This window comes from Pseudophryne corroboree, chromosome 3, assembly GCF_028390025.1.
Source record: "Pseudophryne corroboree isolate aPseCor3 chromosome 3, aPseCor3.hap2, whole genome shotgun sequence".
Classification (NCBI taxonomy): domain Eukaryota; kingdom Metazoa; phylum Chordata; class Amphibia; order Anura; family Myobatrachidae; genus Pseudophryne; species Pseudophryne corroboree.
Genome location: NC_086446.1, coordinates 219453822 through 219480179, shown reverse-complemented (window position 1 = coordinate 219480179; position 26358 = coordinate 219453822). Strand labels below are relative to the sequence as shown.

Genomic DNA, 26358 nt, shown 5'->3' with positions numbered 1-26358 from the left:
TGACTTTACCACTTACTTCACATCCAAAATTGACTCCATATGTCAGGACATCACATCACACCAGACCATCAGCAACAAACCTTCTCCCATCCCTTACCACCCCTCCCATCCCTCTCACCAACTCTGACATCTTTCTCTCATGCATCTGGTGAGGACGTCATGGCCCTCATTCATTCCTCTCCACTCACAACCTCCCCACTTGAGCCTATCCCCTCCCGCCTCCTCCGCTACCTCTCTCCTGCTGCCTGTTCCCATCTTTCCCACCTTCTCAATCTCTCCTTCTCATCAGGCACTGTCCCCTCTGCCTTCAAGCATTCGCTCATCTCTCCTATTGTTATAAAACCTACCCTTGATCCAAACAACTACCGACCCATCTCTCTTCTCCCTTTTGACTCCAAACTCTTTGAACGTATTGTCTACCACCGCCTTACTTCCTTTCTTTACTCACACTCACTGCTTGACCCATTCCAGTCTGGTTTCTGTCCTCTCCACTCCACTGAAACTGCCCTTACAAAAGTCTGCAATGACCTCCATGCTGACAAATCTAATGGCCCGTACTCTCTACTTATTCTTCTTGACCTCTCTGTTGCTTTTGACACTGTGGACCACCCACTCCTGTTGCAAATCCTTCACTCCATTGGTCTGCCCTCTCTTGGCTGTCTTCCTACCTCTCTGATCTTTTATTCTCTATCTCCTCTCATGACTTCACCTCCCTCTCACTTCCACTAACTGTTGGTGTACCCCAAGGTTCTGTCCTTGGTCCTCTTCTTTTCTCTCTCTATACGTCCTCACTAGGTAAGCTCATCTTTTGATTTCCAATATCATCTCTGTACTGATGACACTCAGATCTATCTTTCCTCTCTAGACCTCTCCCCTGCTCTCCTCACTCGTATCTCCAACTATCTCTCTGTTATCTCTGTTTGGATGTCCCAGCACTTTCTTAAACTTAACATGTATAAGACCGATCTGATCATCTTCCATCCCTCCCGCATAACCTCACCTCCCACAATCTCATTATCTATTGATGGCACTATTCTCCCCTCAAGCTCCCAAGAGTGCTGTCTTGGAGTAATCCTTGACTCCTCCCTATCCTTCAAACCACACATTCAGCACCTCTCACAAACCTGCCGTTTTCATCTAAAAAATATTTCTAGGATCAGACCCTTTCTGACCCAGGATGCTACTAAGACCCTTATCCACTCACTGGTCATCTCCAGACTGGACTACTGTAATCTACTCCTGACTGGCATTCCTGCCCAGCTTGTTTTCCTCACCAAACACACCACATCCACCTCTCCTCTCTTACAAGACCTTCACTGGCTCCCTTTCCCTCAATTTCAAGCTACTCACACTCACAAAGCCCTCACCCACTCCTCTTCCATTTTATCTCTGACCTTCTCTCCCTTTAGACTCCCACCCGTCCTCTTTGCTCTGCTAATGCACGCTGACTCTCCTGCCTACTCATGACTTCCTCCCACTCCTACCGCCAAGATTTCTCACGTGCTGCTCCCTTTCTCTGGAATTCGCTACTTCTCCCCCTCAAACTCTCCACCTCTCTACAAACTTCAAACGGGCTCTCAAGACCCACTTCTTCACCAAACCTAGCCAAATCTCATCCTAACCCTCTGTTCCATGCTCTCTATGTACCCCATCTGTGTCACCCCTGTCTGTCTACCCCTCCCCTTTAGAATGTAAGCCTTCATGAGTAGGGCCCTCTTCCCTCATGTGCTTATCCTTTTTCTTACTTTAATAATCTTCAACTGCACCAAATCCAGCAGTCTTCTGCCACCTGATACTTATTTCAGTGTCATCTGCTGCTGTAGGTAAGTTTATTTACCCTGTACTTGTCCTATATTGTCTTCAACTGTAAGTTACTGATTACCTGTTTACATTATTTGTTTATGTACTTTGTAATTGGGCACTGCGGAACCCTTGTGGTGCCATATAAATAAAAGATAATAATAAATAATAATAATAACAAATTATATATTTTAAGCAGAGTAAAGTGCTTGCCTCACAAAATATTAGGTAATATTAATTGATTAATTGATTCATATTACACCACATAGTAGTGCCCCTTATTCACGTTACGCTATACAGTAGTAGTAATGCCGGTTACCCACAGTAGTAGTGCTGCTTATACATGTAATGTCCACAGTAGTAGTGCCCCTTATACATAATGCCCACAGTTGTAGTGCTGCTTATACACATGAGATCTGATTAGGATCCTGGAGGTTGTGATCCCAGCTGTCAAAATACTGATGCCAGAATCCCGACACATAAAGGAATGCCGGTGTCGAAATCCCAGCATGGATCACAAACCCAGCACTGGCTTTCCAAAATCAGTGATCCTGATTTTTACAGTGCTGGGCCACCGGAAAGGTAAGCCACTTGGTTAGGTTTAGGCTGCAAGGGGAGGGTTAGGTTTAGACTGCGGGGATGGGGGATTAGGGGGTCTTTGGGAATAGATAAGTATACTTACCTTTCCCTGTCTGGATTTTGATCATCGGGGTGCTGTGGTCAGTTGTCTGAGCGCTGGTATCCCATCTGCCAGCATATCCATCCCAACCCATACACATAACACCCCCAGTAATAGTGCCACTTACACAATTAATGCATACAGTAGCACTGCTGCTTGCACACATAATGTCCACATTAGCAGCACTGATTATCCATAATGCTCCCAGTAATAGTGCCACTTATACACATAATGCCCACAGTAGTAGTGCCATATATATACATCATGCCCACAATAGTAGCACCTCTTATACATACAATGCCCACAGTTGGGTTACTTATACACATGGGCCCTCATTCCGAGTTGATCGCTGCAGATCTTCGCATCGCAAGCAGTTGGATGAAGCCCAATGCGCACAAGCAAAAGCTACAATGCACATGTGCACTGTATCCCGTGCGCCTAATGGGCAGAAATACAAACGCTTTTTGTGTTCACAATAATTGACATCACATGACTGACCCAATTAATTTGTTAATGGTTTAAATTGTTAATACTAGTTATGTGGAGTGTGAGTGATGTGATGCTATTTTTATGGAGCTATAATGATAATAAAAATAGAGATGTGATTATTCAAATGAATGGATTACATATACAGTATTTTGCCTAGTCAGCCATGTGGACCTTAAAATAAGAGGGGTTGAGTTAGCACCAGGTGGTAAATCCACAGATACCAGAGATGTAGACTACACAGAGACATGTACTTAACTTGAAATCATATACTAATCCCATTTATTAATTTGGGAAATTGTTTAATCTAAGCACAATGCTTACTAAGCATTACTATCCCTAAATAATGTACCCTTATTACACACATCATTGTATCATTATTAGCGTGATTTGGAAGTTCTCCATTTAGCCCAAGGTTTGTTTTCCAACAAAGCAAAACAAAGCAAACAAATGAATAAGCATTCTGTCTAATATTTCTTGAATGATGAGAACACTCTGCAGTCAACAAACCAGTTCCCGATTGGAGTAGCTCAACAGAGGAAATTATATTTAAATAATATATTTGAAATACTGTATGACTTTGTATGTATGACAGCTCCTGTCATTTTAATTTTTCAAATACAGCCTGTTAAATGACGGAAGCTGACTGGTTGGTACTTATCTCTCTCCAAGCTTTGATACATCTCCCGCTTGATCACTGGAGGCTCCTCCATGGGAAAAACTGCATGACCTAATTTTCAGCATGGTACAGTAGGTGTATTTCTCTCAGTGCTTTTTACTATGCCATGTGGGTGGCACATACTCATAAAAGGACCTTGTTTTCTATTTTGTGTGTGTAAGGATCGGGGAGGAGGGATGTGTGTGTGTGTGTGTGTGTGTGTGTGTGTGTGTGTGTGTGTGTTTGTGGGAGGAGGGTTTGCGGCAAGCTGGTGGTCTTTGATAATACAGTATAGCAATAATCCGCAGAACAAGCACATACATTCAGTTTGCAATGTACTAGAGATGAGCGGTTCAGATTGCTTGGAGCTGCACCGAATATTGGGATCTGAGCTCACCCAAGCCGCAGGCTTGGGTGTTCCTACCAGACTTGGACTCCACGTTGAGGCCTAATGTCATCTTCCTGGCATTGGATTCTCACGGGACTTGGATTCCATATAAGGCGCCAAAGTGGCTGCAGTATAGATAATCACATTCTATATAGGATACGCTGTATGCTGCGCTATACTCTGCTGTTTAGGCTGTGCTGTGTCCAGAATCCAGAGACTCCGTACTTCACTAAGTGGCTGTGCAGTATAGTGACAGTGTATATAGGGGCACGCTGCATGCTGCACTATACCCTGCTGTTTGTGCTGCGCTGTGTCCAGACTCTAAACTCCTCTAAATGACTGTGCAGTATACTGACAGTGTACACAGGTGTACACTGCACACTGATTTATACTCTGCTGTCCAGACTCCAGAAATTCCAGACTTCTCCGAGTGGATGAGCAGTAAAGTGACAGTCAAAATAGGGGCACAATGAAATATACTCTGCTTTGTCCGTCCATAGACTCCAGACTAATTGTGGCTGTGCATTATAGTGACTGTGTATATAGGGGCACGCTGCACGCTGCTGTATGTTGCGCTTTACTCTGCTGTATTGGCTGTGCTTTACACAAGCACACTTTGTTCGCATGCATCTATAAGCCCTGTGACCCACACAGTTCAAACTGAGCTGCAAGTTTAATAATAGAAAAATAAACAATCTATCTATTGTTTTTCTACTGGTTGGTTAGTGCGCTTCTAAGCCCTGTGATCCACGCACTTGGAACCGAGCTGCAGGTGTAAACATAGAAAAAAAAATATATATAATATTGCTATTGTTTTGGTTGGTGTACTTAGTGCATTTTATTCACTTCACATGCATCTATATAAACCCTGCGAGCCATGCAGTTGGAAAAATAAAATATGTATAATATAATATATCTATTGTTTTTGTACTGGTTGGTGTGCTTTATACAAGTGCATTTTGTTCACGTGCATCTATAAGCCCTGTGATCTGTGACTTGACAACTGAATAACTATGAGTTTAGAGAAGAGCAGCCAAATACTAGTGCAGTAGCTGTTGCCACCAGTCATGATGACAATGCTAGTCCAGCAACATCATCTACTAAAGCTGATTATCAAGGGTATAGCGGGTCTAAGTCAGGGCATCTAAAATCAAAAACCCAATATACAGTGTTAAAGAAAAAGACACCTCTTATTAAGGGAAGGTTTGGTGCAGAAAAAAATAACATTGCCAACATGCCATCCACCACACGCAGTGGCAAGTAAAGGTGCAGGCCTGTGCCTTTATTTCTGAGTGAAGGTCCTGCAGCTGTCAGTGAGGCATCTTCTTCTGCCTCTCATGATGATGCAAAAACTTTTCACTCAGAGTCTAGAAGTGGTATTCAAAAAATTAAAACCCCTAAGGCAGTAGCACAAACTGTGCATTCACAACCGTCAAACATTTCTGAGGAACGTTAGCTATGTGTGATTCTGACATTTGTCACACTGTCCTGATAGAGATGCCTCTTTCACCTCCTTACACCATTTCTGCACTATCTGCACATGCGGGAAGCAGTGCTAGTAAAGATGGTGATTATGAAAGTATAATAGAAATTGAGAATTTGTGTGTGGTAGTGAAACAAGATGAGAGTGATATGTGTGTACTACTATCTGACACTGTGGAGGATATTGATGATGTTGTTTGTGTAAGTCAGTTACCAGTAGCTGCAGTTCTTGCCCGTAATAAAAAGAAAGTCACTTTGATGCCTGGACATAAGACCAAAAATGCCACCTCTAGGGTGTGGGATTATTTTTACCAAAATCTTTGTGAGGCCAAAGTTAGTAGAGGTAGGGACGTTAGCCATCTAGGCAACTCCTCCATGTTACATAATTTGTGGCAAGTTCATGACATTTATCGTACAAGATTATAATGTAATTAACACTGTCATCATCAACCTTCTCATTAGTTATCAGAGGTTTTCCTTAAAAAAAAATGTATTATGGGGGCCTAAACATAGCAAGCACTTCAGTCACAAAAGTGTCAGTCCCTGTGCTGAAGTGCTTCGTTTCTCAAACTGTGAGTGTCCTTTTTAATATGCAACATAAATTGCCGTGTGTTTGTGCCGCTGCTCTATCGCTTAGTAACCAACCAGGTCGCTGCAGCCTTTTCCCAATAATGGTGAAAACAATATCGTAAGCTGTGAGGTGGTCAAAAGTCTTTGGAAATGACTAGAAATTAAAGATTTATAATACTCAAAAAAATCCAAATCCAAATCGGTTTGGCAAATCCAAAGCCGGATGATGAATCAGAGCCAAATCCAGAAAAAAATGGTTCAGCGCACATCTCTACAATGTACTACATTTTTCAAGATACCCTGCTGGATTCAAAACAAATGGACCACTCTATCCTGACTCAAACATTAAAATCATGAGTGATCTTATACTGTACATTATATAAGCAGCAAGTTCTCAACACTTCATTTCAATATCTCAGTGCCCACACAGCATATCTGCCTACACATTACAACATCTAAAGGTGAGAAATTGATAGAAAGAGGACACATCTAAATGTATCGTTGACCTTAGAAGAACTTAATTACCAGAGTTTAAAAAGTTTTCCATGCAGCAATTTTGCAAAAAATCAACAAACACAAATCCTATCACCGATGCGTCTTTTGTATGCAGCAGAATTGAGAAGATATGCTCATGTGGCAGCTGCTGTCTTGTGTACAGAGATGCCCACAACCAGTGGCGTAACTACTGAGGGTGCAGGGGCTGCAGCTGCTATGGGGACTGAGATGCTTCCACGGCCCATAGCTCCCCCTGCACCCAGCCAACTGTAAGGCCTGTGGCTCCCCATCCCCTCCTAGAAGAAATTGTGAGTGCAATCCACACTCCCGGCCGCACCAATACTGGAGTGGACACTGGCTTTGATCGCACACCCAGGATTTGCATTCCAGCAGTTGGAACGCAACACAGAAACTGTCATCTGCTCCCTCTAGCAGGCACATCCACCAGGAGCAGGCTAGGGATGGCATCGGTGTTAACCACCGATGGCAAAACTGAGAGTGGCCATCGATGGTCTCTAACTATGCTATAGGATACCATTAATGGTTTCTCTCATCGATGGCCATCTCTGTTATTCCTGTGAAAAAAACCACGGGCCAATCACAGACTGGGGGTGGGGCTTTGTGGGTGTTGGGGGCGGAGCTATGCTCTGTGTCCCGGCATCTAGTAAAAAAAATTTTTTAAAATATTCGTTTAAGCCTAAGCATCGATGGAGGGAAATCATCTGGTTCTCCACAATCAATGGTAAAAGTATGCAATATCGGTCAAAGACCATCGATGATTTTGAATCATTGATGGTTGACGACCATCCCTAGAGCAGACACTGAGGGAATCTGCTGGACTAGAGCAGCAGCCACGCTAGGTGTTACTGGAGCCTTGGATGGGAGAAAATGCTATATAAGTCGCGGCTGCCAGCTGGGTCAGTGTGTGATTGCTGATACCCTCGGACATCCTGAGGCTCGTATTCCTGCTTTTCTCGGTGGCTAGTTCGGGAGGTGAGATGGGAGGAGGGAGAGCAGGGGGCTGCTCCGTTGTTTTTGCAGCCTGCCTACCCCATAAGGAAGGGCATGTGAGGCTGGGAATGCAGTGCACACATCCAGCATGTGTCCCTATGACCGGTCCACCCAGCCAGCCTTCCTCCGCACTGTAGTTTGCCAAATGCAGCAGCAGCAGTAGGGCACATGGCCAGTCTGGCAGGCACTATGCTGTGCTCCAGCCGCGCTGCTCTTTAACCTCATTTATTACACTTCCACTATGTTATGGTCCCCGAAGACCTGCTGGCTCTCTCTGTCCCTATGTCCCTGTTGCCCCTCTCTCTGTCCTTACATCCCTGCTGCTTCTCTCTTTGTTCCTATGTCCCTCTGCCTCTATCTTTTCCTACATCCGTGCTGCCCCATTTTTAGTGTTATGGATGAGTACCTGGAACTCAGGGGAGTATGCGACAACTGGGAAGTTCCAGTACTCACAGGTAAAGCTGCAGCTAGAATTGATGTCTGCAGCAACTCGTGCTCTACCCCTGACTCCATTACCCCTCTTAGTGGTCAGGTGGTGCCTGCGGTAAAAGTGTTCTTTTGCCCGCGTTTGCATGGGCGAATTAGGTCCGTCCAAACGCCAATGCCCCCCGGTCTTATTAAATGACAAGGTACCACCCGAGACTGCGCGTGAGTAAGGAGGAACCTAACTAATCCTGCAACACCAATGCACGAGTGATAATGAGAACAACAATGGTCTTAGATGTTAGAAGCAAATAACAAGTGAGAGCAACAATGCTCAGGGATGTTAAAGATATAAATATAAACAAAGAACTGTTAGCGTGGATACTCCATGAAAACCTGAACACCGGCTGGCAAGATCTGGTCAAGAATCGATCAGTCAAAGTCTCCAGGTCACAGCACAACACAGGCAGGATCTCCAACGAGCTGACAGGTTCCCACAGAAGTAAGAACTATCACCAGCATCTTTGGAGTGACCAGGAAGAGAATATAAATGGTGCTGCACCAATCACAGAAGAAACTCCTTAATTTCAAATATCGTGCAGCTGTCCTGCTGCACGTCCTTGTACACAGCTGGGAACTTAGTTACCCAGCAATGGGGAACGCTGTCTGCCTCTGGCGTCCCAATTGCTAGGGATCCGGCGTCTTTCCGGGTGGGGACCAGGAGACTTTGCACCCGGCATCTGCCTGTTGCTAGGCACCGGGCGGGGACCAGAAAACCTTGCGCCCGGTGTCCGCCTGTTGCTAAGAGCAGTGCAGGGGTCAGCAGGAGGTGTGGCATCACGGCTCCACGGCAACGGCCGGGACAAGCGCCTCTCGGCGCTAACACTTTGTCCCCATGTCCGTGCAGCCTCTCTATCTATTCCCGATGTCCCTACTGCCTCTCTCTGTCCCTACATCCCTGCTGCCTCTTTCTCTGTCCCTACATCCCTGCTGTCTCTTTTTATATGTCCCTAAGTCCCAGTTTCCTCTCTCTGTAACTATATCCCTGCTGCCGCTCTCTTTGTTTCTATGCCCCTGCTGCCTCTTCCTGTCCCTAAGACCCTGCTTCCTATCTGTCCTATCTGTCTTTGCCGCCACTCTCTCTCTGTGTCCCTGCCGCCACTCTCTCTGAGACCTTGCTGTCACTCTCTGTGTCCCTTCCGCCACTCTCTGTCTCTATGTCCCCGCTGCCACTCTCTCTATCTGGAGACCTGAGTTGGAGGCCACTTAAAATTTTTGCTATGGGCCCACAAAGTTCTAGTGATGCCCCTGCCCACGATCTGCTGCTTGTATTCAAAGATGCTGCATCAGATGCACATTGGTCACACCATTAAAGTTCTGAGTAACCCTATTGGTTTCTCTGAATATCCATTAAAACAAAGACTCTGGGGCCAGTACCACTTCGTACAAGGATGCAGTCCCCCTGAAACGGTCACTCATACCTGCATTTTATTTGCCAACCCACATTACCTCCCAATAACACTTGCTATCTGTCAATCATTCTGCATCCAAGTCCACACTATGACCGCATCTTTAATTCATCATAGCACATTGTCTGCCATAATAACGAACACAATTTATAATAAATAATTAATTCCTCATAGAGGAAATATATATTGAATATGCAATGCAATCACATAGATAAATATAACAATCATTGTGGTCAATTTCCAATTAAGCAATGAACAGGAGGTGGTACATTAATATCAAAGTCACATTAATATTAAGCAAGTTGTCAAAAAACTACATTTTAATGGTAGCACATGGGCCGTTCATCATATTCTTTTCAGATGTACATAATGTATATAGTGTTCCAAATAAAGCACACAAATGGAAGCTGTAAAGCAAAGCTCAATGACTTCCTTTAAGCAGCAATTTACCTGGAGTTTCCGCGACAGACCTTACATACTCAGATTATTTGCTGGACCGGATTAAGGGCCACATGAGCCTGGGACTGAAATTCAAGGGCCTACACTGAGTAGGGGATTAGCTGTGACCAGTGTGGATGTAGCCAGAGCCACATGGATGTGTACATCTCATACACTACGCTATCAGCCCCAATGTCTCCCAAAATACATAAAATTGCAGAATTTGTGAGAGAAAAAAATAGAAATATAATTTTAATACTCAGATTTATGGCAGACTGTATGGCCATGCTGCCATGATGACAAATTTATTTGTAGCTCCTCTAACCAATGTAGCCCTGCTTATTTGTAACAAAACGATAATAGCTCAGCGTGCTTACATAAGGCCTGAGTCATAAACAATGCCAATGTTTATGGAAATTAGCAGTTTTTTGAGACTATGCATGCATTCAGGGGCACCGACAGCCTTGTCGGGCCCTGGTAATGGAGGGAGAGTGTGGGGGGGGGGGGGGGGGGGACTGCGGCTGTAAAGCTAGTCCCCCATGCGGTGGCCAGTGAGCGGCGGACAGCAGCAGCAGAGGAGGGGTAGGGGGAATCGACAGCAGGCGGGTACAAATGCAATGTGATTGCTCCCCCTGCTCATAAAGCAAGGAGAGAGAGGACTGACTGACTATTGCCTCTTTCTTGCACACAAAGTATCTCAGCAAAGGGGTGGGGTAACAGAACCTGGGCTCAGGTAAAGAGTACCCGCTACCCCCCACTTGGCGCCACTGCATGCATTTATATCTCTAAAAAGTCACAGGACCGATTGAGCCGCACTGACTGGAATGTGCAGTATTGGGCATTTGTGCAACTGGTAGGTGGCTAAACAGATGCACAAAGATATTCCATCACATGGCACAGGAGTGGATGCAAATGCAAATACTTAATTGCATACAATTGAGCCCATACTCTGACAGAGATTCTGCACCTTCTGTAACATGCAGGTGGTGCAAATCCTGATGGGGCTTCTGATGGCTGTGACTGCAGAGTGAGCATCCCAGCCCTTGCACATTTATATGCATGCTTGTACACCAGGGAAAGGGCTTTTACTAGCATTAGCAGAACGTCGTACAAGTGACTGATAATGTCAAATATTAACTTAAAACATAAAGCTATACACTATTACCGTGGAGCCGCTATGGCCGCTAGACTAATTACACACTCTACGTACTAAGTACGCTATTTGCGTACTGAGTACCGTATGGATACGCACTTAGCGTATCATACGCTGTGCCGTGGGCGCGACACACACGCGGCGCGGACGCACACAGAGTGATATACAGTAAACCTTAAGTAATGAAACAATGTAAGGATATGCTTGTACTTTAAACCTTAGCAGCCTAGTACTGCAACGATGTAATACCTTTAAAACCTTAAGTAGCGCTGGCGGCATGAAGTACCCGCAGTGCTTACACCTTAACAATGCTTATACACCTTATACCGATTAATACGCTATGAAAGCCCTTTGCAGGAAAGTGAAAACACAACACCGGTTTGTGGTAAACCACTGGGCTCTAACACCGCAGTGGATTATTCAGAGAAAAAGGGGTAAACAGAAACAAGTTATACACTACAGGCTAACAAGGAAATCTAAACAGAATAATAGAGAATAATGGCTACAGAGAATATACATATGTGGGGAATCGTTCGCAAGCGCGTCCTGGACCAGTCCTCAGCTATAAGGTAGAAAGCCTTCATAGTCTTTGATAGTGACCTGGCCTGCTGCTCGCTCTTTATTCAGTAGCTCAAGACATAATACAATAGACACTGTGTGCTCTTCTTCCATTGGTTAGGGGGTGGGACATGTCCTGCACCGGGGACCATTGGTTAGTTCAAGAAGTGGGCGATGGCTAGGACTTGGGATGTGGAGTTCCCGCCCAATAATCAGTTTAAACTCATCACATTAAACATAAATCCGGTATTATTAATATCTTAATGAGGTAAATTTTAACAATGTTCTTATTCCCTCCAGATTAATGTTCACGTGACTCTGAACAATATGAACCCACACATGATATTACTATCTATCTCAATCTTCAAGATATTCATATATCCACATATTCATATATATATATATATATATATATATATATACACACACACACATATATATATATATATATATATATATATATATACACACACACACACTCCTGCTATTACAATTTGTTAGGAATTATATATTTATTCACTTTTATATATATATATATATATATATATAAATGAATACCTCTATCTCCATGGATTTTGGACTAGGAATGTTAGTATTCTAAATTCATAACTGTCTGGTTTTGTTGTGGTTAGCTATTGTTTCTGATCTTCCAAACATACTCTGCTCCTGGGCATTGTTCACCCTTGTTTGTCCCTTTCTTTCAGTTGAGACAATGACAACTCAGCACTCATTATTCTGGAGAGAAACCTGGCCCTATTCATAAACAAAGGTGTATGCCCTCTTCATAGAATCTCAAAGCTTAGTGTAAATAAGGCCATTGTATCTCAGTCTGTGGGAAATTTATGTGTGACTGGGTTCCATTCTCGTCCCCTCCCATTCGTAATATATTTTAAATACAATTTATATCTATTTTCTACTTCTGCACATAACTATACGCAGGAACATGCGATTCTTTCCTAACTAACACCGGAATGTTACCCTTAAAATACCCTACAGCTGGATACTAGACATCACCTACCAACCTTTATATGACCCTTCCTATCATGCAAAGAGGAATCTCTCCGTCCAGGAACTGTTTAAACTAACATTACTCGCTGTCATGGTCTAGGGGAACTACATCTACAAAATGCACTAATTGGGTTAAATATGCTATGTTTTAATAGCACGCTACACGCTCACAAACTCCGCCGTAAATACACATATCATGCGCATGAGTCGCCGGAGCGTCTCTTACGTAACTTGCGGATATGTGTACGCACGGGGGACCAGGTGCACGAGCAGCGTGCATGTGCATGAGGGGTTAGAACAAAGGATATGTATAACAATATTTTTCGACTTTGACATGACTATGGCACAAGATGTAAACCAATTGCAGCAGCATGTGACTTAGAAGCAGCACAAGACCACAGCATTAAATTGTTGTTAGCATGCAAAAAAATAATCAGAGGATATCCTATTGCATACTGTATAAACACTAGAATTAGTTCAGTCCTGGAGTCCTCAGACTTGCATTCGCAGCGAGGCTAGTGACACTAAGGAAACTGCAACAGCATTGCAATCCTTGGCCTAGCCACTCCCGGAAATCGTGGGCAGCATGCCCACCGTTTTCCCCAACACTCAGGCAGAGGTGTTCGCATCGTTGCGATGCAATCACAGGGCCTGTTCTGCACATGCACACAACGGGGGGATGCAGTTCTGCCGGTCAATATACGGACACCGGGATCCTGAACGATGAACAGCCCGATGGTCGGCACGCCGACCAACAGGGACTATTCCCACTCGCCGGTGTCCACGACACCCATAGAACCTGTGGTGTGCGCAGCGAGCCACCAAGCCCGCAAGGGGCCTCATTGCTCTTGCCCCCTCCTCCCCCTGCTGGCCACTGGCCGTCTCCTAACCGCCGGTCACATGAACCCAACCCCAACAGGGCTGTGCAGTTTCCCGATTATTGGAAACTGCCTGAATAAGGCCCTAAATTCCAAATCCTTCAGCTGCTGGATATTCAACTATGCAGCTACAGTACTGAGAGAGAAACCACTTACAAACAAGGCAACAGATAACAGTGCACCAAACATTTCCAAAACTGCACAATGGGGGTCATTCCAACCTGTTTGCATGCAGCGGTAATTTGCTGCGGTGCGAACGGGTAGGAAATGCGCATGTGCAGCAGACGCATTGCGCACGCGGGCAACAACGCCGCCAGTGACAAATGTGATTGCAGCGGCGATCGCAAGAAGATGGAAAGTCGGGAGGTATTCTGGGGCAGATACTCACTGTTTTCCAGGTGTGGTGAGTCCAACGCAGGCATGTCTAGGCGTTTGGTGGGCGGATGTCTGACGTCAGGACCGGGACCTTCATCACTGGATCCGTCGCCAAGTAGTTGCAGGGCTGGTCTTGTTTTGCAGGAAACTTTTTTAGCATAGCAGAGCTGCACAAGCACAGCCCTGCTCTGCTAAAATACAGGCAGAGACAGGCGGAGATTAGTTGATCGCACCAGCAGCAAAATGTTGCTTGGTGCGATCAACTCGGAATGAGGGCCAATGTGGATATGTTAACAGACACCGGACTGCCAAATACAAGAAGAACCATAGATGTGTTTCTCCACCTGTAGCAATTAGTAGTTTCCTCAGATGGTCTCATTGTGTGCTTTATTGGAAATCTCCAGAGTAATTGTTTCATATATCGAGTAACTTTTACCGTGCCCCTGGCATTCCCACCAAATTCCTTGATCACTTTGCTTCCTGGCTAACTCAATACCTCTCTTCAGGCTGCCCCTCCATTATTTTAGCTGATTTCAACATCCCAATCAATGTCCCTACAGAATCCTCTGCCTCTAAACTTCCTAACCTCACATGATCACTTGGTCTCTCCCAGTGGACCTCCTCACCCTCCCACATGATTTGGAGTTCAGTTGATCTGGTCTTCACACACTGTTGTGATATTTCGGACTTCTCTAACTCCCTATTCCCCCTCCCTGACCATCACCTGCTCTCTTTTAAATTATCCCTCTCTGCTTCTCCACCTCTACCTCCTAAGGCTACCATCATTAAGCATAACATTGGGGCCATGGGCACCCTTTCCTTATCCTCCCTGCTTGACTCATTTCTCTCTACAGTACTATTCTCTCTCTCATTCCCTGAGCAAGCCACTTCCCTATGCAATGCCTCCCTTAATTCTGCTATTGACAAGGTTGCTCTAGCAACCACAATTTACCAACCCAGATCAACACCTCAATCCTGGCATTCCAAATTCACCAGATATCTGCAGAAATGTTCACGTACCGCTGAGTGACAGTGGAGAAAATCACGCTCTAAAGCAGACTTCCTCCATTTCTAATTTATGTTCTCTTTCCCCAGTGCTGCCCTTTCCATCTCTATGCAGTCATACTTCAAGAACGTCATCTCCTCCCAATTTTCAAACCCCTAGCATCTCTTTGCAACTGTCAACTCGCTCTCCACTCCCTTCTTCACCCCTGTTATATAAATAAACATTTCTGCTTCAGGAGACAGGAGACTAAACTAATCATCAGCCTGAACTGGCAGTCCCAGAGGGAGGAAACTGCATGTAAATTCTGTGACTGACAGGAAGGACTTCCAATGGGTAGTCGCTGCCAATCACGAACTGCATCTGGCTCACTGAAACTGAGCTGGGTGGCGGATTTTACTGGAGCGGAGCCTGCAGCCCATACTGTAGGTAAAAACAGCCACTCAGGGTCGGATTAAGGTCTGTGGAGGACCATGGCATCCCGACCACCAGCATCCCAATCATCTGCATTTCATATGTATTTCTTTCTAAGGGATTATTAGCAATAACTTTTTAGAAAGAATGGCTGATTCAATAATAATTATGATTTTAAAGCTTAAACTACTGTAGGATTAATTAATGCATATAAACTAACCAGTAGCGGATCTTGCCACGGGCAAGCAGGACTTTTGCCCGGGGCGCCGCCTTCCGGAGGGCGCCGCACCAGGGCAAGATCCGCTGCTGCTGTGTGCCCCCCGCTGCCCGCCTGCTGCCGCTGGCCGCTGCCGCTGGGAAGGGAAACTAGACACGTACGCGTCTAGTTTCCCTTCGTGGAGAGGTCCTTTACTGTGCGGTGCGCAATGACGTCATCGCACACCGCACATCATTTCAGTCTGTACAGGGGGCGTAAATGACCATGCCCCCTGTACGAAGCCACGCCCCCTAATGCCGCCCGGGGCGCCAGAAGCCACGAAACCGGCCCTGAAACTAACCACAATTAATAAGATGAATATTATTATTATTTTTTTACTTATATAGGAAAATGATTGATTGCCATATTGCAGGCTAGAGAGGCAGCGGATCTACTAACTAAAAAAACTCACATTAGTGTATACTACTTTTCTGTGCCCTGCCTGCCTGGTCCATCCAGCACTGCACCACAGTGGGCAGGGGGAGTCCGGTTTAGCTGACCAAGCTGGTGGCGCTGAGGTAGGAGTAAAATGGTACCTCACTTACGCAGGGGCAGATTTATTAAGCCTGGTGATGTGATAAAGTGGGAGCTGATAACACACCAGCCAGTCAGCTCCTAACGGTCATTTTGACAGTTAGGACCTGATTGGATGGTGTGTTATCACCTTCCACTTTATCACTTCACTAGGCTTAGTAAATCAGCCCCCCAGTCAAATCCCGTCAGCATCCCAGTGTCTGCCGGCAGATCTATGGCAGTCAGTGTCTCATGGGATTTGACTTTCCGCAAGACTGACTGTGCGGTGTGTGCACCACCTTGAGCAGCTCTTCGGCGGATGCACAGAGGGGAGAACGGAGAAGCAGCTAAATGCTGTGTTCCATTTTAATATTGCTAGTGTTTGATTTGAGGGACAGTGTGTGTGTGTGTGGGGGGGGGGGGGGGGGCACCGGGATGACCACCCCTGTCGCCCCTCCTTTAAGCTGGCTTTGCCACCATTGCATACAACACCTCAAATGCCTCCATCTCAGGATTCAGAAGTTTTCAAGAGCAATTTCGTGAAAAATGCATGACAAGGTAGCAGACCCAACTTGCTTCTGCAAATCCCCAGTGAGAAAATGATCACTACCTGTCAAGTAGGAGGAAAAAGCTGTAGGAATGTTCCATTACATTTTTTTTTTTTTGGTTGTGGTGAACACTCCTTGGGCTACACTGGCCACAAAAAAATAAAATAAACTCACAGATCCCTGACACGTTAGAAAAATAACAAGCAAATTTTGTAAAAGTTGAGAGCTTGAGCTCTGCCATGTAATCAATTGAATAGCTAGGTCCTATTCCCATTAGGGAAGTGCACATAGAATGCATGCTCGCACTTTTTGAGTGTGTGAAAACATATTTGGAGCTTTCAGATTATTTTTTCATACACTCAAAAACAGGTGCAATCAGATAGCGGTAACATTTTATACACATGAATAAATTTAATTTTCACACGTGATGGGAAAGTTTTTATTTCTTGTGGAGAATTGAATATGCCCCATAGAAACAATTCTACATCACGCACTGTGTGTCGAGAAGAATGACCAAAATGATGGCTGCAAGAGCGCCCAGGGCTTTTATTTACAATTCAAAACAAACAAGAACACTAAGATTCTGTATTTTTAGGGAAACAAACTTGTTTAAGATACGTACCTGTACAATGTTGTTATAGTTCTTTTGGAATAAAATATGTTTGGCTTATTTTTACATTATTTTTTAGCTCTCACAGTAGCTAGATAGTCAACCTTTGTTAAACTAAATGTGATCTTTCAATTCCAATCCTGAGGACATATATCTGGACAAAAACTGCTTAATATTATGTACATGTGTACTGTATGTGTTTATGGATTAAAGTATGTTATAAAGGGTAACATATTCTTAATAAATATTTAGTGTGGTGCAGGAGGAGAGGGGTGTAGAAAAAATGTACAGTGCCATAGAGAGTTGTGCAGGACCTCGGTAATTTTTGGGATATGGCCTAATTGCAGGAGGCGTAGCTTCGGCCCTTTTGAAAATTCATGAAAAAAGAAAATTTGCAATCCTGTAAAGTGGCATTACGCAGTGAATGCCCCTCAGCCAGGGATAAATCCAGGTGGCACAATCAGTGTGATGGCTCTCTCTCTCTCTCTCTCTCTCTCTCTCTCCGACTACACAGGTCTAAATGAGTTGAATGGCCTCCCATGCTATTTCTGGCTAGCTTGGAGAAGTATCTTGAGTCCTATATAAGTGCCCTCCAGTTTGTTTTCTATATATATACCATCACTAAACTGCATCCAATATTGCTGATGCGTCCGACTGAGACTCTGGCCTAGAAGGCATTTGTGTGTTTACGGAAAAATGTGTGATGATGGACTTTTCGATAAAAAATAGTGAAAGGAAAACAGTTTCTATTAACTAAAACAGTTATCCAAATGTTTATTTTTGCTGATCAATGAGCATGATAAAATTAATTCCGATGATTTCTTATGGTGAAAACAAGCTGTGACGAAAGACTGTCTAGTCTTATTAAAAGCATACACTTGATTTTACCATCTTAAAATTGTTATCCTAAGCGTGCACAGGCTTTGGGCAATGGGTGACAAATATCAAAATCTGCAGAGCTGAAGCATAGAAACCTAGAGTTACGATAATGGGTGGTTACAGCCATGTTTCCAATAAAATATCAAAACAAATTAGAGATGAAGACGACAGGTCTACACTGCAGTGGTGGGACAATGCTCTGTCACCTAGACGCCTCATATTCGAACCATAAGCTATCAATTATTAGTAAGAATGCAGCATTTCTATGTTCAGTGGTTGTAGGCCTCCCTCTACTTGCTTGTTCCTAGGATGGAGTGCTGCCAGTTAGTGATGGATAAGGGAGTCCACCATCACAAATCTATTGGCCTTTCACCACCCTATAGCCTTGTGTGAGGTAATAATCTTATACATCAGAGCAAGGACGAACTGAGGCTAGTTTTCGCCCCTGGCATTCGGGAAGGGGCGCGGACACGGTTCACGGGGGTGCATGGACACAGCTAACAGTCAGGAAGGTGTGGACCCTCGCGAGTCAGGAAGGTGTAGACCCTCGGTGTGTCCCCATCTTTCCTAGAGACACATACTTCGGGCAGGAGAGCGTGGGTGCACAGACATGGCTCAAGGGGGCATGTACTCACGGCATGCCCCCATCTTTCTTAGAGACACACACTTTGGCCAGGGGGGCAGTCAAACCAAAGAGCCGGTAACTGCACCGCGCATGTCCTTCCCGGCTCTCTGTGGGACTGGACTGGCCCACCAGACCATTGTCCATACTGGCATACGCAAACTTTGTGAAAAAATCCTCACTGCATCCGCCATTAATAATTTGCAACCATGTGCAGTGCCACTGTGATGCATGTGCAGTACAAAAGGAAATAGCCAACTGCACAAACATTGGCACAGTGTCCACCTCTGAAGCAGGCCCTAAGTTATTACTGTGCATATATGGAGTTATATTTGTTACCTTTTAAGCTTAGGTGGTATCTGTGTATTTATGTTTCAAATTCATACTCTATATATTTATATTTATTGTAAAAAAAAAAAATCAAAACCTGTTTTTGTTTTTTATTTCTGTGTGTTTTTTCTACTTGCTGTAATACTACATCCTTTGTATCATATGCTATGTCTTTATGCCTGTAAATTGCCTCAAGTCCTACGGGAGAAAGAGCACTATATTATTATTATTATTATTATTATTTTTCCTCAAATATTGCAACCCAAATTTCTCTCCAGTTAATTAAACTAGTTGGCCTTTGATTTAAAAAAAAAAAAAAACAGTTTTGAATAATACCCATAGTCTGAGCAATTCGAACCAATCATAAAGCAACACCCACCCTCTCACAACGAAAACCGATTTAACAAATGTCCTTGTTATAGGTAAGGAGAAGAAATGGAGCAAGGCGACTTATAATCTATATGTATGTCAGTCTCTAACATACTAGTACTTTTGCACTTTTTTTCCCCACGCAGTTATCTACAGTGATCAGTGTATACACTACACTGACTGATTTTCTTGCCATTAGATAAAAGGTTGGAGTATAATGGCTTAGGGATAGATTTAATAAATGTCTTTTAAAGCAACTAATGATCGGTAGCTTTGACCGATATTTTTCAAGCGTCATAGTAGTTAATGCTAAACAAACCTGATTAATTACTAATGCCATTTGATAAATATTGGTTAATCTTTCCGAACATCAACGGTGGGTATTAATGATATTACAGGGGGTATTATAAATGACTTTATCATTTTTTGGTAGGGTTGTTTGCTGACACACATTTCTCTTTCAGTTTACCCAGCCTTTCAAAAGTCTTGTATTGTTAACTAGATATTAATATCAGTAAATATGGATCAAGTAGCTTGAAAATAATTTTTTACCACTTGTGACTGAATACTGTTTTTCTTACTCATTTTATACAAATACCACAATAAGTGATTACTTTTTTTAATAAACTAATTTGTGAAAAAGATCTGAAACATTTAGAGCACAAATACTAACAGTAAACAATAATAGCATAAAATCAATGCTACCACGAAACGTCTCTCTAGGTCCCATTCAGTTGGAATTAATACAGTTTCATGGGCAAAGAAGCAGAAATATACAGGCAAATACTGTAATGTGTTTTACCAAGCGAATGCCAAATCAATTGTGGAATATCTGTACTTTATGTCGGATATTGGCTGCAATTTCAATAAGGGAGGATTTACTGATATTTTACAGTAATAATATTAAAACATGTGCTACTGTGTATATAGTTTTAATGCAGGTGGCAAATTAACTATCTTTCACTGTCTTTCTTTTTCACTGACTGATTTAAAGGATCAGTAATAACATGCACTGCATCAGCCTGTATGTTGTGACATCATTGTAACATCATGTATATGATCTGTACATGATCAGTATAATTCCCAATTGTAAAGCACAACAGAATACGCTGCGCTCTATAAGTAACTGTTAATAAAAAATAATAAATATCAATTATGGAAATTCTCAAAAATGTGTACACCAGAACAAACAGGTCTAGTTAGACTTTTATCTGTTATGCTTTATCACTTTATTTAACCATACATTTTTAATAAAACATGAAAAATGTCAATGATATACACTACTCAAAGAGCTAAAAGATGTGCTGGTTACACCTTTAACAGAATTATTTAACCAGTCACTAAATACAGGTGCTATTCCAGAGGACTGGAAAAGAGCAAATGTAGTTCCACTGCACAAAAGTGGAAGCAAGGAAGAAGCAAGTAACTACAGACCAGTAAGCCTTACATCAGTAGTAGGGAAAGTAATGGAAAAACTATTAAAAGAAAGAGTAGTGGAATATCTTAAATCAAACAACTTACAGGATCCAAAACAGCATGGATTTACTGGTGGGAGATCATGCCAAACAAATCTTATTGACTTTTTTGACTCTGTGATGAAAATAATAGATCAAGGGGGAGCTGTAGATGTAGCATATCTAGACTTTAGTAAGGCATTTGACACTGTCCCACATCGCAGACTGCTAAATAAACTTGAAAGCCTCGGGGTGGATTATAAATCAGTTAAATGGATAAGAACTATCACAACAAAGTAACTCGGCGCTATTTGCTGGGTAGATAAGTACACATTAATTGGAATCTAAAAAACACACATTAATCAATAGCAGCTGTAAAAAGGGAGAGTACTCCACCCAACAATTAAAAACTAAAACATACACAGATCACAGCGCTTATTAAAAAATTACGTGTCTTTTTATTAATATACTAAATTTCACAATAATTAATAACAAAGTCCCGTCCTAGTATGTCGGCTGATCCTGCCAAACATTGAACACAACTATAGATACATCTCTACATAAGTATGGTTAGTAAAGCGATCTTCCACAGTCAGCTGATTAATCAGAATCTTTAACTTGTATTAGTCAGAGATTTTTATCCATGCGATAGATATTGTCACTGGTGTTAGTTAGTTGCAACAATTATTAGTGATGTTATTTCAATGGTTAGTACAGCATGCTGTTTTATAGCTTGAAAGCAATGGCAGTGATCCACAAATAAATTTAGTAGTAAACCTGTTTCAGATTCTGATCCCATACATTGGTTCCTCCCGGCTCCTGGTGCTTTTTTATCCCATCAATGGTGCCATATCTGGAGTGTCCAATTGTTTGGAGAATGCCTGCTGGAGAATGCCCGCTGAACGTAACAAAGGCGGAGAAACGCGTAAGAGACTTCATATTACCCCTCCGGTACCGGTCGGAACTTTTAAGAAAACCTGCAGGCATTCTCCAAACAATTGGACACTCCAGATATGGCACCATTGATGGGATAAAAAAGCACCAGGAGCCGGGAGGAACCAATGTATGGGATCAGAATCTGAAACAGGTTTACTACTAAATTTATTTGTGGATCACTGCCATTGCTTTCAAGCTATAAAACAGCATGCTGTACTAACCATTGAAATAACATCACTAATAATTGTTGCAACTAACTAACACCAGTGACAATATCTATCGCATGGATAAAAATCTCTGACTAATACAAGTTAAAGATTCTGATTAATCAGCTGACTGTGGAAGATCGCTTTACTAACCATACTTATGTAGAGATGTATCTATAGTTGTGTTCAATGTTTGGCAGGATCAGCCGACATACTAGGACGGGACTTTGTTATTAATTATTGTGAAATTTAGTATATTAATAAAAAGACACGTAATTTTTTAATAAGCGCTGTGATCTGTGTATGTTTTAGTTTTTAAATGGATAAGAACCTGGTTGCAGGATAGGAAACAGACAGTCGTAGTTAATGGAGTGCAATCTATGGAGGGAAATGTTACCAGTGGAGTACCCCAGGGATCTGTACTTGGTCCAGTTCTCTTTTATATCTTTGTTGGTGACATTGCAGATGGTATTGAAGGGAAGATATGCCTTTTTGCAGATGATACAAAGATATGCAACAGGGTAGACACACCGGGAGGGGTCAAACAAATGATTAATGACCTAGGTGGGCTTGAGAAATGGTCAAGAACGTGGCAACTACAGTTTAATGCTAAAAAATGCAAAATCATGCACTTGGGTCTCAAAAACCCAAAGGCTAAGTATAGTATCAAGGGTACTATAATGGAAACTACTGAGGAGGAAAGAGATTTAGGAGTCACTATTTCAAGTGACTTGAAGGCAGGAAAGCAATGCAACAAAGCAATGAGAAAGGCAAGTCAGATGCTTGGTTGCATAGGGAGAGGAATCAGTAGCAGGAAAAAAGAAGTGATAATGCCACTGTATAGGTCATTGGTACGGCCCCATCTGGAATACTGTGTCCAGTTCTGGAGACCCTATCTCCAGAAGGATATAAATACATTAGAGAGTGTACAAAGAAGGGCAACTAAAATGGTGCATGGCCTACATCACAAAACTTACCCGGAAAGGCTAAAAGATCTTAACATGTATAGTTTGGAGGAGAGAAGGGAAAGGGGGGACATGATAGAAACTTTCAAATATATACATTGAGACTGGAGGGGGGGAGGTTCAGGGGAAATTTAAGGAAAAATTACTTCACAGAAAGGGTAGTGGATAAGTGGAATAGCCTCCCATCAGAGGTGGTAGAGGCTAAGACTGTAGGGCAATTTAAACATGCTTGAGACAGGCATATGAATATCCTTACAAAGAATTAAGGTTAAAAAAGGGTTGAGATTGCCTAAAGGATAAAATAAAAAAGGGGCAGACTAGATGGGCCAAGTGGTTCTTATCTGCCGTCAAATTCTATGTTTCTATGTTTCTATGTTACAGTAAGCTTAAAATGGTATACAATGCAATAACCTCCTCCAGGTGTTGTAACCTTGTAATATGAATATAATCCATAAGCAAACAAATGACTAGGTAGTGCAATGGTTTGCTTGCTACTATACTTCCCAGCTCTGGGGTCCTGGGTTCTTTCCAACCAGGGTCCCTTCTGTGTGGAGTTTGTATGTTTGTGTGTCAAGTGTTTTTGTGGGTTTTCTCACAAACTCCAAAAACTTGCTGATTGGATAATTGACTTCAGGCAAAGAAAATGACCCTTTGTGTACAGTATGTGTGTTCATGTGGTAGAGAATGTGGATTGCAAGCTCTGTTGACACAGGGATTGACGCAAAAGACTAAGAGGGGAATTTATTAGGTTGTAGCAATCAGAAAGTGAGACATTTTGTGAGAGTTCTCTTTTTTTAAAGTGGCAGTAATTTACATGGCAAAACCAGGTTGAGTTTGCCACGTAAATGATTGTCACCTTAAAAAAAAAAAAGAACTCTCACAAAATCTCTCACTTTCTGATTCTCTCACTCTAATACATTCCCTCCTAAGTATTCTTAGTCTGCATAATATGTGTGCACTATATAAATAACTGTTAACAAATGAAAAAAAAAATACTATTCGAAAAGCCCCAGTACTCACCAGTAGGAAACAGGAATCTGAATGCCCAGTACAGTGGATGTTTTTCTGTTTCTTTAACCAATATCCCCTTTGCCCTGCAATTGATGATCGGACCACTTACACCTTGCACTGCCATTAACAAGTTTAAGTCTGCATTGTACACATATACAGTAGATGTAGCCACGCTCATTGTGCCTGCAACTATTTTGCCACGGGGTGCATGCTCGATCATGGCACATAGTTGCATTCGCAGCTATAGACTTAACACTGTGCGATTGCAGGTGCGAATAGTTGCAGCCCGGCGCACAAAATTCATGCCGCGATGCGTGTGCCCATGTGTATGAATCGCGACAAAACCATCCTGTCTACATCTGTATTACATGAAAGCAAAACATCTCAACAGCTATAAAAAGTAACATTTTCACAGTGACTATAAGTATTAGGCTAGACTAAACTGTGATAGTTTATATAATAAAACTGCTGTTTTATTATATACATTATTTTCATGTAACATAACAGTGACATAGATTAGAAATAATATAATTTTTATTTAGGTAGTGCTTAATTTGAGCTGGAACACTCAGAAATGTAAGGCCTCAATTTTTAATGGTTATTGATCATTTATAATTATCATATGTCATATCATAACTTCTTGAATTGCACATCTTTTAAAGCTACTAATTGATCAATGTGTAAAGTGTCGCAAAGGAGTATTTGAAACATGTTTGGAACACATATATGTAATGCTGTCATATTTATTTTTGTTCACCAATAAATGGTTTCTAGTTAAAGAGCACGGCTACTGAAATACAATACAATCAAAATGCAATGGAAATTGTAATACAGGCAACAATTAATGCTAAGGTACAACATAAAATTATTTTGGTATTTTATGTTAAATCCAAACTAGAAAGGTGTGGCATTTGAAAAGTTGTTTATTATAATACTTAAATATCACAGTGACTTACTGTAATAACCATTATGCGAAATTATGAATAAGGTGTAAGTGTGACAAAACTTACCGTGGTCACTATTGGTGGCAGTTCCACGAGTTTGTAAGAACTCACTCCAGAATCATTCCAGATGTTCACAGACTCTAGTATCCTGGTGCAGTTGGCATCTTGAGGAGGGCAAGTGATGCCCTTCCTAACAGAAAGAGGGTTCATGCCTGCTTTAAGATAATTGTCTGCTGGCCTGACTGTGTCTAATAATTCTGATAGCAGTCAGTTTTGTCTGAAGCTGAGATGTGATGTACTTATCTGTGCAGCTGCAGATAGCTGCTTTCATGTGCTGCTAGGAGGCAGAGATGCAGCCTCCCTTTAAATATAAGAGCATGTACTGTCCACACATGCTCAGTGAATGCCTGGTCTCATTTATACAGTGCTTCAGTTATATTACACCACTCACAGACACTACAAATTTGCACTCTTCTTGATCTTAGCAAATTAAAAGCAGCAATATGTGAATTATCATAATATGGTTACGAGGCAGAAACACAGATTGACCTGATTATTTATGAGTCAGGAATAAGTCTTAGTTTTTTTCTTCGAAGAATTTATTTTCCATAATCCCTAGTTAGATAATAAACCCAACACTGATCCCAAATATTAAAGAACAATAAGAAGACTCAACAAGGTGTTGTTTTAAGTATAGCAACAAACTAAAGAGAATCAAATGTTAAAAAAAAAAAAAGTTTCCCATTTGTTAGACAATATTTTCAAGGAAAAAGGAGGACCTCTTATGTGGGCTCTATATGGATTGCTGTCTTTCTTATACAGATTACTCTACATCCCTACAAGACAGCAAAGCAGCATTATCTTATTGTATGAGAAAGGAAATTTCATAGTGGTGATGAGCACAAAGGATCCTTATATTTAAAAGAACACGAATAAACACACACACACACACACACACACACACACACACACACACACACACACACACACACTTGTCACTAATATAACTGTAAGTGAGGTACTGTTGGTGCTTCTATCCATGGAGAATGTTCATGTATTCTTGCAAGCTAAGATATATGTCAGCTCCCAACTCCAGTACATACAAAGATAAATAGACTGACTTCTATCTATCTATCTATCTATCTATCTATCTATCTATCTATCTATCTATCTATCTATTGTATTTATCTATCTCCATATGATCATTTCACAAGGTTTGTACTGTCTTCACAATGCATGGGATGAAGCCATGGGGAGATGGGTGGAAGGGAGGGAGTGCAGAGTGATTTTTGGATGAAGTAGGGGCAGTTCAGCCAAGAGGAAAGGGAAGGTAGGGAAGTAATGGTCAAAGAAGGGAAGGATACTGAAGTGTTCTTGCATATTCTGGATCCGTTATACTTGTGTGTCCACAGTGGGATCCTGATGCT

At 42.4% G+C, this 26358-nt stretch overlaps 1 protein-coding gene across 2 annotated transcripts in view; it reads right to left on the bottom strand.

The window, feature by feature from the left end:
- The window catches only part of OPN4 (opsin 4), a 120028-nt gene extending 94791 nt beyond the window's left edge, over window positions 1-25237 (bottom strand). For both annotated transcript variants that reach the window (XM_063958822.1, XM_063958823.1), the window contains exon 1: window positions 24998-25237. In XM_063958822.1, the coding sequence (XP_063814892.1) occupies window positions 24998-25141 (144 nt within the window). In that variant the 5' untranslated portion in view covers window positions 25142-25237. The remainder of the gene's footprint in view (window positions 1-24997) is intronic.
- Between the last annotated feature and the right edge of the window lie 1121 nt (window positions 25238-26358).